The sequence below is a fragment of the Microcaecilia unicolor genome, chromosome 13 (genome assembly GCF_901765095.1).
Source record: "Microcaecilia unicolor chromosome 13, aMicUni1.1, whole genome shotgun sequence".
In the NCBI taxonomy this organism is placed as follows: domain Eukaryota; kingdom Metazoa; phylum Chordata; class Amphibia; order Gymnophiona; family Siphonopidae; genus Microcaecilia; species Microcaecilia unicolor.
The window spans coordinates 41,817,856-41,833,278 of record NC_044043.1 but is presented as its reverse complement, the minus strand read 5'-3'; the positions used below and the strand labels follow the sequence as shown (position 1 = coordinate 41,833,278).

Below are 15,423 nucleotides of genomic sequence, written 5' to 3'. Positions count from 1 at the left end.
ACATTGTTTCCAATGTGCTGCTAGGGTCCCTCACACAGCAGACATTGTATGGCTAACTATCAAAGATTGTAATTTGGACAAACCAGGTGGTTTCTTACAAAACAAAATGAAAATTGGTGACCATTGGATCGGCCGGGCTAATCAACTTTGTAGCCTATGCTGTATAGCCTTCCAATAGGCCTTAGCTTTACTGCAAGATCACCAGAGATTACCCATCGTCCCTCTTTCCCCACATCCTCTCCAACAGAGAGATGACACCCGAGAATAAATATGATTAAGACAGACCGGAGTCAAATACCATCTTTATAGAACCTTAACAGTTCTCTTTTAGGGGAACAGAAATAGAGACTTAAGGAGGTCCACTCTAAGAGAGCCCCAGTCATCCTCACTGATAGCAATCCCCAGCTCCTCCTGCCACCGAACGCGATGTCCACAAGCAGGACTAGCCTGAGATCTCAGAAATTTGTACAGACAAGAGATGAAGCCTTTTGTACCCCTCATGTCTTCACAGAAATCTTCCAAAAAAGATTTTTCTCCAAGCACCTGAGCCTTAATTGTCGGAGATGATAATAAGCGTAGCGATTATAAGAAAACCTCTCATGGGGCAAATTTGGGAAATCTTCTACAAGAGTGTCAAAAGACTTTAAAGTGTCATCGTCAAATAACTGACCCCACATTGTGAGACCTATTGAGGCTCATCAAGCAAAAGGTCCGGGGCTAAGACCCGGGGGGAACAACAGATTAAAGGCTGTAGGAGATAGGCGCAACAGTACTAGGTCAGGCTTAGAAAACAGTTCATCCCAATAGTAAAAAAGTATTGAGCACTGAGGGGGAGATGTTCATCGGTATTCCTTTTTTAATTACTGGGGTTCTTGCAAGCTTATCAGTGAGTACTAAGAGGGAGTTGGAACTCAGATCAGCTGAATAGAAGATTTTTTTTTCTTTCCAGAGTGTTATTAGTTACACGTCTTTTTCCTACCTCTGACTAGTAGGGGTCACTGGTGTTTACTGGTATTACTCAAATTCCACCGAAGTAGAGGAATAGAGAAAATCCACCAAAGTGGAGGCACACTGAAATCCCACGAAGGATGCAAAGCAGCAAGAACAATGGAAAGTGGACCAGGCTCTCCAGGGACAAACCACAAAGACTTCAAATTCTTCATAGCACAAATTTTATTGATAGAAGACACTTGACAGCACCGTGTTTTGGCCAAAAAGCCTGCCTCAGGAATCTTTCAATATTATCTGAGAAAAAAAAAGACAGTCCGACGGCGAGTGTTCCAATTGGCATAAAAAACAAGTGGTCTTAAAAAAAAGACTGTAGAATGAGCAGCAATCTGTTACTCATTTTGAGAGAGTGATTATCCTTTATTGATGCTCGTCATATGGTCTTTTTTTTTTTTAAGACCACTTGTTTTCTATGCAGATTGTCATATTCGCCATCGGATGGTCTCTTTTCCTAAGAATATAGAAAGACTCCTGAGGCAGGACCAAAACACAGTGATATGTCAAATTTTCTATCAATAAAATTTGTGCCATTAAGAATTTGAAGTCTTTGTGATTTGTCCCTGGAGAGCCTGGTCCATTTCCCAATGTTGTTACTGCATTACTCCCCTCAAGCACAGGTTCACATAGCATTTTCTCAATAAAAGGCACTAAGGGGGTCTTTTATAAATGCGTGCTAGCATTTTTAGCGTGAGCTAATGATTAGCGCGCACTAAACGCTATAGATGCCCATAGGAATATATGGGTGTCTATAGCGTTTAGCGCACTCATACTTAATGCACGTGCTAAAGACGCTACAGCGCCTTTGTAAAAGGACCCCTAAGTGCATCCATGTTAATTGAAAGAAGAGATATCTAAACATTTCAGTATGGGAATTGCAGAGGACATGCTGAGCACACCCCAAGTTGTTGTACTGCCTTTGCTATTACTATGCATTCATATTTTTCCTGGTAAGGTGCGGTAAGTGCAAAACTAAATGCACTTTAGTAAAAGGCAGGGGCGTACAGGCCCCCCGCAGATTTCGCCCTGGACCCCCTCCCGCCGTCGCCGTGGGCTACCTTTGCTGGTGGGGGACCCCAACCCCCACCAGCCGAGGTCCGCTTCCTCCTGCCGCTGCCTTAAAAAATATTCTTTCAGCTGGCGGGGGACCCCAACCCCCGCCAGCCGAGCTGAGGTCTTTTAAGTTCTTCTTCGTCCTCCATGCTGTTCAAATCTGCTGAATCCAGTTTCGGAGTCTGACGTCGCTGCACGTTGTACGTGCAGGACGTCAGACTCACAGACTCTGTTTCTGTGAGTCTGACGTCCTGCACGTACAACGTGCTGCGACGTCAGACTCCAAAACTGGATTCAGCAGCTTTGAACAGCACGGAGGACGAAGAAGAACTTAAAAGACCTCAGCTCAGCTGGCAGGGGTTGGGGTCCCCCGCCAGCTGAAGGAATATTTTTTAAGGCAGCAGCAGGAGGAAGCGGACCTCGGCTGGCGGGGGTTGGGGTCCCCCGCCAGCAAAGGTAGGTGACGGCAGCGGGGGGGGGGGGCTATAATGTGCCCCCTCATTCTAGCTCTGACCCCCTCACCGCCGAAGTTCAGATACGCCTCTGGTAAAAGGGCCCCTAAATATTAATGTATGTGGTTCAAATGATCACCAAATTACCTTGACCTTCAATCACAAAATACAACACTGATTATAATTCATAGTGGTTAAAAACTGGACACATTATCTAAAACTACATGAGCATTAATAGCATCTGACACTGGATTGGTCTTGGAGGTGTCTGTTAGTATTTTAAGTTGCAATTTTTTTTTTGGTGGGGGGGGGGGGGGGGGGGGGGCAATTTTTAAAACAATATTAAACTATCCTACCTCCATGTGGCTAGAAAAGTGAAAGTGTGAAAATACCTTTGGATGAAAAGTACCCATGGACTTTGACCTAAATGCAGTCTAAAATCTTTGCCCTTTATAGGGAAGTAGTCCTGGCATTATAAATCGAATATCATGCTACAAAGGCTCCTCCCATCACATTTGAAAATCTCCCTAGGATAATGTCAAATTACTCCCCGAATCTCTCTTTTGAAACAAAATGGACTATTTGTGGATACTAATCCATACTGCTCATCAGCTTTGACTAAATCAAACCCAAAGTGAAACGGTAATAAAAGACTTGTAAAATCTAGTAAGCTCCCAGGAGATAAAATGTTTTTTCTTTTTATAAATATGCTAAAGGTATTATTAGTTAAGACAAGCAATTTATTACCTGATAGAGGTATTACATTATCCAACAAAACCTCAGCTCCTTGGAAAGGTAGTGTTACAAAATCTGACCTGAGGGGAAAAAAAGACAAAGTTTGCTTTATCACTGCTTATACACAGTTTCCTTCTTGTTTAAAAAGCATATAAAGGGCACCTTCTCTAAAATGAATCTAGGTAACACCTTGAAGACAAAGTGAGGTTGCTTAACTGTAACAGGGGTTCTCCACAAACAGGATTATGCAGACACACTTGGTTTTAGTCTCCATGAACTGCCTGTGCGGAACTGCCCTTTCAAGGCTGCTTGTTGATTTCAAACAAATTGTATTGATTGTACCCGTCCCTCCTTGCTGATGTCAGCAGCCTTCTTAGAAGTCAACAAGCAGAAATCCAAAATAGGTACATGTTGCAATGATCCAAAAGATTTGAATGATTATTCTCTGTTATGGTTATTTTTTGAAGGGATGATGAATGGGAAGTGTGTCTACATTATCTTGTTTCAGAAACTCAGATTACTACTGTTTAATACTAAGTCAATGAGAAATAAGGTGCTAATCTTATTTGACCTTATATGTGATGAAACGTTTGATATAGTTTGCACAATATCTGCTTGTTATACTAATATCATGTTTTATCATTATCATGTTACCCAAAAATCTTCTGTTACACTAAATGTAATGTTACCTCCCCCCCCCCCCCCCCCCCGTTTACTTAGCCGCGATAGCGGCTGGTGGTGCGCTAATGGGCAAGACAGTCAGAACAAGCATCCTATTGTCCTCAGAGAACACCTGTTACAGGCGAGTAACTATGTTCTTCAAGTCCCTAGGTACCATGCCATCCAAAAGAAAAAAGGGGGAAGAAATGGCCTGCACAAGTAAGGCCTAATGAACAATACAGGAAATATAATTAATTTTTAAGAAATTTATTTACAAATTTTTATTTTTTTGGAGGGCCATTTTTTTTTGAAAATTTCTTTATTAAAGAACTAGTAAAAAAGGCCCGTTTCTGACACAAATGAAACGGGCGCTAGCAAGGTTTTCCTCGGAGTGTGTATGTTTGGGAGAGTGTATGTGAGAGTGACTGTTTGAGAGTCAGAGTGAAAGTGTGAGTGTGTGAGAGAGAGAGTGTGTTTGTGAGAGAGTGTGTGTGTGAGAATGAGAGTGTGTGCAAGTGTGTATGTGAGAGACAGTGTGATAGTGTGTGTGTGTGCCCATCCATGCTCCTCTGTCCCCTGCCCCCTCCATTCATCCCTATCCAGCATTTTCCCTCTCTGCCTGAGGCCTGCCCTGCAATCCATATCCATCCATGCCCATCTGTCCCCTCCATTCATCCCTATCCAGCAATTCCCCTCTCCCTGAGTCCTGCCCTTCCAATCCATGCCCATCCATGCTCATCTGTCACCTGGCCCCTCCATTTTTCCCTATCCAGCATTTCCCCTCTCTGCCTGAGGCCTGCTCTGCAATCCATATCCATCCATGCCCATCTGTGCCCTCCATTCATCCCTATCCAGCAATTCCCCTCTCCCTGAGTCCTGCCCTTCCAATCCATGCCCATCCATGCTCATCTGTCACCTGGCCCCTCCATTTTTCCCTATCCAGCATTTCCCCTCTCTGCCTGAGGCCTGCCCTGCAATCCATATCCATCCATGCCCATCTGTCCCGTCCATTCATCCCTATCCAGCAATTCCCTTCTCCCTGAGTCCTGCCCTTCCAATCCATGCCCATCCATGCTCATCTGTCACCTGGCCCCTCCATTTTTCCGTATCCAGCATTTCCCCTCTCTGCCTGAGGCCTGTCCTGCAATCCATATCCATCCATGGCCATCTGTCTCCTCCATTCATCCCTATCCAGCAATTCCCCTCTCCCTGAGTCCTGCCCTTCCAATCCATGCTCCTCTGTCACCTGGCCCCTCCATTCATCCCTATCCAGCAATTCCCCTCTCTGCCTGAGGCCTGCCCTGCAATCCATATGCATCCATGGCCATCTGTGCCCTCCATTCATCCCTATCCAGCAATTCCCCTCTCCCTGAGTCCTGCCCTTCCAATCCATGCCCATCCATGCTCATCTGTCACCTGGCCCCTCCATTTTTCCCTATCCAGCATTTCCCCTCTCTGCCTGAGGCCTGCCCTGCAATCCATATCCATCCATGGCCATCTGTCCCCTCCATTCATTCTTATCCAGCAATTCCCGTCTCCCTGAGTCCTGCCCTTCGAATCCATGCCCATCTGTCACCTGGCCCCTCCATTTTTCCCTATCCAGCAATTGCCCTCTCTCCCTGAGGCCTGCCCTGCAATCCATTTCCATCCATGCCCATCTGTCCCCTCTATTCATCCCTATCCAGCAATTTCCCTCTCTCCCTGAGTCCTGCCCTCCCAATCCATGCCCATCCATGCTCCTCTGTCCCCTGCCCCCTCCATTCATCACTTTCCAGCAATTGCCCTCTCTTCCTGAGCCCTGCCATCCCAATCCATGCCCATCCATGCTCCTCTGTCCCCTGCCGCCTCCATTCATCCTTTTGCAGCAAGTCCCCTGTCTCCCTTTCATGACCCCCCTTGCATCCATGCTCCTCTCTCTCCCATGTCTCAGCCTGGGCCGCCCTCTTCTCCCCCCCCCCCTTCGCATCCATGCTGTCGTTTCTCCCCTGCCCTCCCGCTCCCATTGTTGTTCTTTAGTGGCCACCCTCTTCTCTCCCCCCAACATGGTTGTTTTTTTTTTTTTTTTCTTGTTTTTAAATTTACCTCCGTGCCGGTTCCGGCAGCGAAGCGTCAGGGAAGGAGGCGGCGCTCCCGACGTCTAGGTTTCCCTTCGCTGTGTTCCGCCTTCTTTTGACGTCATCCTTGACGTCAGAAGAAGGCGGAACACAGCGAAGGGAAGGCTAGACGTCGAGAGCGCCGCCTCCTTCCCTGATGCTTCGCTGCCGAGCGTTGCGATTGGTTGAGTGTCATTGCTCCGCCCTCGACGTCATCACGTTTGACGCGTGGGCGGGGCAGACACAATGCGATCTCACCCCCTTCACTTTAGAATGTTGGCTAACAGAGGCTTCATTAGAACGTTGGAGGTGCGTTTTATATAGAGAGATGGTGCACATCACAGTTAGAACAAATCAACTTTAAAAGTAATTAACGGGTCAATTGACATACAAACCATGGGTCACAAGGCTTATAACAGAACACATTTACTACCAGTGCAGCAGTATCTCGTCATGGACCATTCTCAATTTTTCTCTCCCCCCTAGGGTCCCCCTCCCCCTCTCCTCCCCTAACTCCCTTCTATTACTCCGTGCCCTTCCCAGATAGATTATGACTCTCCTGTCCATCCAGGAAGACCTGTGCTGACTTCCAGATATCCCTATACCGTCCTCTGCCAGCTGGGTTCCCCCCCAGTAAAGGGCATGCTCATCAATTCCCAAGTTGCCATTTGTTTCACACTGGTTTTCCACTCAGCCAACACTGGAGGGTCCTTCCCCACCCAATAGTGATATACAGTTTTTCTCACCAGCAATAATGCCAGTAGTACAAAACGCTGAAGATGCTCATCCAAACCCTGGGTGTGTAAGCTAGAGTCCAAGCCCAGTAACAGGGAACCATACGTCCAATGTTCGAGAGGACACCCGTCCAAAAAGATTGAAGTTTGGTACATTCCAAAAATGATGCACAGTGGTGCCCTTGCCCACTTCACATTTATCACACGTTTCATTCTCCCAAAGACCAATCAGCTTCCCCCTGCTTTTCGAAATATATACATCATGTAGGATCTTAAATTGGGTTTCACGCAGTCGCACATTTGGTGTAATCCTAAAAGCCAACTCAAAACAGTGGGCGAAGTCTTGCCTAGCAAAGGGTTCCCCCATACTCACGCTCCATTGCAATGCTAGCTTATCCAGAGTCGGGGAAGCTCGCTGTTTCTTTCCCAACCTATAGCACCCTGAAAGCTTATTAGAGGCCGGCCGGCATCTGCATGAAAATCTGGTCCAGTTGGGTAAAGGCGGGGACACAGTCTCTAAATGTCAAAGTGAATGTAATTTAGTGTCTAAATTAGTAATAAGAGAACAGCAACTTATCAGGGAGGTGCCACTCTACTTGGCATTGCTGGAATGAGGGTATGCCACTCCCTCCAAGTTCCAGAAACTGACCCACGTATCTGCAACCCCCTTTCCTCTATGTATCCCAGACCGAAATCCTCTGCCCTGCAGGAAAGTCTGGGTTACACACGGCTTCTCAAAATGGTGAGGCTCCCCCTACTCGTGAGCGGCACCACTCCCATGCCTTTCGTATCTGTCTCAATAGTGGTGACAATGTGGAACCCGTTCCCTTAGCGCGAAGGGCATTGAAAACGGTGTATGGGTGTGCCTCCGTGTGTATCTTGTGCAGCCAGCAAAGCAGGGCCGCCACATTGTATAAACGTAAATCCGGTAAGTTGACACCCCCTTTTGCCCTAGGTTGCTCTAGCTTAGCCACCCCTATACGTGCTCTCCGTGTTGACCATATAAAGGACGCCACTCCCTTGTATATCCCCTCATCTTTCCTGGTTATCCAAAAGGGGAGCATTTGTAGGGGGTATAAGATCTTAGGTAGAAGAACCATCTTAACCAGGGCTATTCGTCCTAGCAACGAGATAGGTAGGTCCCTCCATCTATGGCACAAGGCGCGGATTCCCTCAATTCTCTCCCGCACATTTTTCTTGTACATGGTCACCGGATCCAAGTGTAAGTATACTCCCAAATATTTCAAGGGACCCTTATTCCATGCCAATGGAAAGTCTAACAGGGACCTACACGGGCATGCAGAAGACAATGCCATCGCCTCTGACTTCTCAAAATTAATCCTCAGACCAGAGAAGGAGCCAAATTGTTGGATGAGGGTCACCAGGGAGGCTATGTTGTGAGAGGCGTCGTCCAAAAATATCAGCATGTCGTCGGAAAAGAGGTTAATTTTATATGCCTGCTGTCCCACCCGTATGCCCTGTAGGAGACTGGATTGACGGATTTTACATGCTAAAGGCTCCAGCGAGAGGACAAACAACATTGGCGACAACGGGCATCCCTGTCTCGACCCCTTTGCAACGTGAAAGAGGGAGTGAGCTGTCCGTTCACCAAGATTTGTGCTGTGGGGCAAGTATAAAGCGCCCGTATACCAGTAAGAAATTCTCCCATAATTCCAAACTGGGGGAGTACCCAGAACAGGTAATCCCATAGGATTTTGTCAAATGCCCTTTCAGCATCTAAACTAGCAATGACAGCATCCCCGGGTTTATTTCCTTTTGCTTGAATTGCGCTTAATGCTCTCAGAGTATTCGCAGATGCATACCTCCCTGGCACAAACCCAGTTTGATCCGCATGCACTAGCCCAGGCAACACTTTGCCTAGCCTCGAGGCCATGATGCTGTCAAACAGATTAAGGTCCTGATTCAGCAGGGATATAGGCTTGTATGACCCCAGCAGTTCTGTGTCCTTGCCCGGTTTGGGAAGAACCATAATAGTGGCATGCGCTACCAATGTCCTGTCCTCTACTGCACAGCGCCTGACAGCATTTGAAACAGGCCAGCTATGTTTCCTAAACTTTTATAATATTCTGGGCCTAGCCCGTCCGGTCCCGGGGCTTTTGCCAATTTCAAGTGTTTCAAGACTTGCTGTATCTCCCTCCTGGCAACCGGGGCATTCAAATGCGGCATTTGGTCCTGACACAGGCTGGGGAGCTTCAACCCTCCAAAGAACCTCAACACCCTTTGGAGCTATAAAAACCAACAAAGGCCTCTTGTATGTCCTTCTCTTTGGTTGTTAATGTGCCAGCTGTATTCCTAATTTTAGTAATCACTTGTCTAGGGGCTCTGGTGCGAATTAGCATGGCTAGAAATTGTCCTGCTTTGTTTTCCCACTTATGTAGCTGATATTTGTATAATTGAATGTCCTTAATGGCTCTCTGATTTAGTAGTAGATTGATCTTGTGTCTGGTATCCATATACTGCTGCCGCACTTGCTCTGGGCCGCCCCTCACCAATAATGCCCTGGTGGAGTGCAGTTGTCGTACCAGAGCCAATAATTCCAGCACTTGTGCTTTGCGCTTCCTGGAGCTATATTCAATTATCTTACCTCTAAGAACCGCTTTCCCTGCCTCCCAATATTTCCCTGCCTCCCAATATAACACGGTGTCCACCTCATCTGGATCATTCTCCTCTAAATAGTGCTTCCACTCTTCTCCTAAAAAGACTCTTAATTTTCATCATCTAGCTAGAGGGAGGGATTCATCCTCCATCCTCTTGGTTGTCTCCTAGGGGAAAGACCCACCACCACCCATACCATGCTGTAATCAGAAACCACCCCATCCTCTATGTCTGCTTCCCTGACTAGTGATAGAAAGGGTTGGGAGATTAAAATGCAATCCAACCGAGCCTGCACTTTGTGAACCTGAGAGAAGGTGAAGTTGCGTTCGTCCGGGTGAAGTACCCTCCAGATATCAAGGAGATTCAGTTCTTGCATTAAAAAGTTTACCCCCTGTGCCTCTTGGTCTTTGGGCCTTTTCTTTGGGGGACTGCAGTCAATTAGTGGGTCAGCCATAATATTGAAGTCTCCTCCCACTATCGGAGATGGGAAGGCGGTAGAACGAGAGGACATGAAATGAGATTGAAGGGGGGCAGACTCAAAAAAGATGTCAGGAAGTATTTTTTCACGGAGAGGGTGGTGGATGCTTGGAATGCCCTCCCGCGGGAGGTGGTGGAGATGAAAACGGTAACGGAATTCAAACATGCATGGGATATGCATAAAGGAATCCTGTGCAGCAGGAATGGATCCTCAGAAGCTTAGCTGAAATTGGGTGGCGGAGCAGGTGGGGGGAAGAGGGGTTGGTGGTTGGGAGGCTAGGATAGGGGAGGGCAGACTTATACGGTCTGTACCAGAGCCGGTGATGGGAGACGGGACTGGTGGTTGGGAGGCGGGAAATACTGCTGGGCAGACTTATACGGTCTGTGCCCTAAAAGACAGGTACAAATTCAAGATATGAGTTTATCTTGGGCAGACTAGATGGACCATGCAGGTCTTTTTCTGCCGTCATCTACTATGTTACTATGATACCCATGAAGAGTTGCCAGCAAAGCTATCAGTTTGAAGAAGAAACTGTGTGAGTAAACACTGGGGGCATAAACATAGCAAATAGCTATTTTTTCCCCTTGCAGTTCCCCCATCCAAACCACATATCGTCCATCGGGGTCTGCAATAATCTTATGACATAGGTGGTCCAATTTCTTATGGATCAGAATTGCCCCCCCCCCCCCCCCCCCCCCCCGCTGCCTACCATTGTAAGATGCAGATGCCAGCTCTCCAACTCAATCTCTTTCCAATTTAGCATGTTCATGTTCAGTTAAATGTGTCTCCTGCAAGAGCAAGACCTCCACCTGAGAACATTTGACATAGTTCAGGATCTTTGTGCGTTTTACAGGAGAGTGTATTCTGTCCACGTTTAGTGTGGCAATTCGTAGGTCACCCATTCCACCACTCTAATAGCGGTCTATTGCGATGGTGCAAGCCAGCCATTTCGGAGATTAGGGACGGCATCCCAGCTGCGCCGCCCCCGTCCGTTTAGGGCAAGTACTCCCTTGGGACAGAACTAAGCTTCAGCATTTTCTAGAGCAAGGAGTCCCTCCCTTCACCCTCTAAATCCCTGAACCACACCAAAAACTTGTCAAGCTCCCCCCCCTCTCCAACCATCCACCACAACCTCACCCCTCACATGGAACCCCTCACACACCCTCCAAATGCCCACACACACCCAATCACCCACAAAAATGTTTCCCCACCCCATCCCCTCATCTCCCCCGCCACCCCCGTCTCTCCTCTAACCCGAGCCTCCCCAACCTGTTCACTGCTATAGCTTTCCCGCTCCCTCCCCGCCCCACCCTCCTCCCGTGCAGTGGATACTAAGCAGTTACAGTACAATCCCCCCTGCCATAAAGGGGGGGTCTCACCAACAAACATAAGTCCCTACTATAGTTCCAATGAACAACAACAAATTTCCAACAGTTGGCCAGGGACTCCTATAAGCGATCTGTCTTTAGGGAGATATCTCTGTCACGGCTTTAACTCATAGCACTTTACTCTGCCACAGGTCTGGACTCTCACTCATTCCCGTGGAGGCAGCTTCTCTATGAACGCCCGAAGCTCTGCAGCCGCTGTGAAGGTTAGGTTTCGGTTGTTATGCAGCAGTCTCACCCTCGCCAGGTACTGGAAAGCAAACTTGATACCTCTGCTGAAGAGTTGAGAGCAGAATGGCGCCAACACCCTTCGCTGCTCCGAGACACGTGGCGAAAAGTCTTGAAACAGAAGTATTTTAGAACCTTTGTAATCCAAATTGCGTGATTGTTTGTACAGTTCCAGTATCCTGGCTTTAGTAGCATAGTTCAGGTAGCATACTATGACTGGGCGCAGTCTGTCTGCTTCCTCTCTCCGAGTCCCTACCCGGTGCACTCTCTCCACGTGGATCGGGCCCACCTCCGAAGGGAGCCCTACCGCCTCTGGCAGCCATTTTTCCGTGATTTCTAGCAGGTCTGTTTCTTTTATAGCTTTAGGGAGGCCAACTATTCGCAGGTTGTTTCGCCTTGTCCGGTTCTCTTGGCCCTCCACCCGTTCTAGTGGTTGTGCATTCTGTGTCTCCAGCATTCCTATTTTTTCTTCCATCACTTGCACACGATCCTCTTGGGCGGAGATACGCTCTTCCGCTTGTTGTATGCGAGCCGCCTGGCCAGTCACCGAGTCTTTCAGCTCATCCATAGCAACATGCAGCTTGGCAAGTTTGTCATCTAAGAGTTGTGACATGTTTCGGGTTGAGAGTTGGATAGTATCGTCAGTGGCCTGTGGTGTCAGAGGATTCCGCTGCTGGGCCGCCATCTTGCGCACGCTCCCTGCAGCCTGTTCCCTGCCTGAGCGAGCCGCTTTAATCAGCATAACAGCCTTTCCCGGCTTCTTCCGCCATCAATTTGTTTTCAGATAAATTCCTCCCCCCCCCCCCCCCCCCCCCGTTCCAGCGTTGGTGAGAATGTTAGGTTGAAAAATTTACTGCAGGGGTGCCATAAGAAGGGGGTTTATCGAGCCGAGCCTGTAGGCATCCGCTCACACTGCTGCCATTACTTGACCCCCCCCCCCCCCGGAGGGCCATGTTGTAACAAATGGGCCTGGGGGAGGGGGTGGAGTTGGATTCTATACCCCAAATAAATTCTGAAAGACAGTCTTACCAAACTGGATGTTGTATCAGGAATGTTTTGCTGGACAGTAGTGAGATTTGAATGTGTGGGCAGAAGACCTTATTGCAGCCCTAAAAATCTCCTCTATGGAGGCAGACCTCAAGTGGGCAACCGACGCAACGATGGCTCTAAAATTGTGAGCTGTGACATGACCCTCTACAGCAGGCTTCTCCAAGTTCAGTCCTCTAGGGCTGCAAGCAGATGAGGTTTTCAGAATATCCCTAATAAATATACATACAGTGACAGAGCTTATAGTCTGCTATTACCAAATGTAGTTCAAAGCAGAAAACAATACAAGGAACTAGACCAAACTTCTAAAAACATACACTGAATTATAACTAATTCACTGTATTCAAAACATACTTCTTAAAAAGATAAGTTTTAAGCATCTTTTTAAAGCTAACAAAACTGAACAAAGCTTTAATCCCATTTGGAAGATATGACCAAAAAGCTGTTGCTTGATACATAAAAATTGTCTGAAATAATTTCCAATAGTGGATACCTTTAGGGCTAGGAAATGTTACAAAATTAGAACGTCTTACAAGATGCATTCTCCCATATACAATTTCTCTCATGCATATTCATTTGGGCATATCACTCGAGGGCTGTAAGCAGACAAGGTTAACTTAGACAATCCTACTCTAGAGTCAGAACTGTCTCGACATAAGTGAGGGAGATGCAGTCTGCAGACTCTATCTGGTTGGGGTCAAGAGAAACAAAAAGCTGAGTGGACTTTAAGGGGTGTTAATCCTCTTCCAATATAGAAGGCTTTGAAGAACACTTTCATCATGATGGGCTTGAAAAATGTTAGTAGAACAATTACCTGATTAAGATGGAACTTGGGGTGTGTACACAGTCACCACTCTTTTGAATAAGGTGGATCAGCTACTAGGGGCCTGGCACTCACTGATCCTGCAAGATAAGTAACTGCCAACTAAAACAGGACCTTCCAGGTCAAGATACTTCAGATGACAGGAATCAAGTGGCTCAAAATGCTTTCATCTGTTCGGTTAGGATGACATTAAGATCCAATGACCCTGTAGGAAGATTGATGGGAGGTTTCATAAGGAGCAAACCTCTCATAAAGCGAACAAAGGCTGAACAGATATGGGCTTACTCTCTACATGGTGATAAGCTCCAACTGCACTAAGATGAATTCTTACAGAGTTGGTTTTGAGTCCAAACTCAGATAAGTGCAGATGGTATTCAAGCAGTTTTTGTGTTCAACAAGAAAAGGGGTCTAGAGCTAAAGTGCCAAGTTTTAGATGTAATGATATAAAGTTTATATCACTACATCTACATCTTTGCAACTCCTGTTTGTAGTCATTTGTCGTTTTCAATATTAAAAAGCCTGGTAAATTCTCTGCTTTACCTGTGAGTCTAGGGCCCTCACAGATGGTAAACCTTCTTCACTTGAAACCATAGAACCTCTTAGTGAAATCTCTCCTAGAGGTAAAAGCTTGACACACCCACTAGGAGGTTCAAGGAGTCTACTTCTAACCTCTCAACTTCCAAGCCATGAAAGCCAGGGACTGGAGACCGGGATGCAAGAGGGACCTCTCATTCTGAGTGATTAGGTTTGGAACACACTCCCATATCCACGGATCTTCTGAGGCAAGCTCCAGAAGTAGGGAAAACCAGATGGTCTTGGCCAATAATTTATTTGGATTTTGCTCATACATTTTTCAGTAGTAGCTCAAGGTGAGTTACAAGGAGCAGCAGTGGGATTTGAACTGGCCACCTCTGGATGTCACTAGGCCACTCCTCCACTCCCAATAAGATGCAATGAGGATCACACTTGTCCAATCATGTTTGAATTTCAGGACAATCTTTGCTATGAGAGGCCTTGGAGGATATGCATACAGAAGACTCCTGCCCCAACTGAGGAGAAAGGCATCTGAGGCTAGGCTGCAGTGTAATTCTGTCCTTGAATAGAACTGAAAGATCTTGTTGAGGTGCGCAACAAAGATCCACTGAGGGTGTGCCCTACTCTTGGAAAATCTTCTGTGCAATGTCCAAGTTTAGGGACTATTTGTATGATTTCACGACCCTGCTCATATCCATCAGCAATTATTCTTTCCTGCCAGGTAAGTAGCTCCGAGTTCCATTCTATGAGATATAGCCCATAGCCAAATCCCGACTGTTTTCTGACACGAGGTACAAGCCTGTCCCTCCCTGCTTATTGACACAGCACATCACCACTTAGTTGTCCATCTGAATTAGGGAAAATTTGATTTGCTGGCAAATCTCTGAAAGCCCTTACAAAGTTCCAGATCGCTCTTAACTCGAAGAGCTTGATTTGGTGAAGGCAGACCACCAACACTGGATGTGAAGACTAGCTACATGAATTCCCCACCCTATGGTGGGTGAATCTATCTTTAAAGTCTTGTGGTACTTGGGTATTTGGAATGAGAGTCAATGAGCTAGTCACCAAGAAAGTCCCAGAGAGACAGCAAGACAGTAATGACATCCTGAAGATTCCCTATGGTCCAACACCACTTGGAAGACAGGGTCCATTGAACTATCCTCAAATTGAGGCATGTCAGGGGTGTGACACGAACTGTAGAGGCCATGGGCCTCGCATCCTTAACATCTGCTGAGCAGCTGTGTGAATCATGGAGAAAGGCTTTGGCTTGAGTCATGTCTAGCAGGGCCCCTATGAATTTCAATTGCTGAGATGGGATGAGGTGGAACGGGGTTGTTTATGATGAGACCCAGTAGCTTCAGTACCCAAATGGTTCTGTGCATGAATTCCTGTGCCTCTTCCTTTGATGTTTTCCTGACCAGCCATTCTTCTAGGTAGGCAAACATGTGTAGCAACACTGCAACCACTGCTAGATACTTTGTGAAAACCTTAGGTGATGACGCAAGGCAAAATGGCAATACATGGTACTTGTAGTAGTGTGTCTCTATACAAAATCTCCAATATTTTCTGTGATTGGGATG

General features: G+C 46.9%; 1 protein-coding gene across 4 annotated transcripts in view; it reads right to left on the bottom strand.

The window, feature by feature from the left end:
• The window catches only part of AKAP1 (A-kinase anchoring protein 1), a 163,383-nt gene that overhangs the window by 38,960 nt on the left and 109,000 nt on the right, over positions 1-15,423 (bottom strand). For all 4 annotated transcript variants that reach the window (XM_030222232.1, XM_030222231.1, XM_030222234.1 and 1 more), the window contains one exon: positions 3,258-3,325. In XM_030222232.1, coding sequence (XP_030078092.1) covers positions 3,258-3,325 — 68 coding nt within the window. The remainder of the gene's footprint in view (positions 1-3,257; positions 3,326-15,423) is intronic.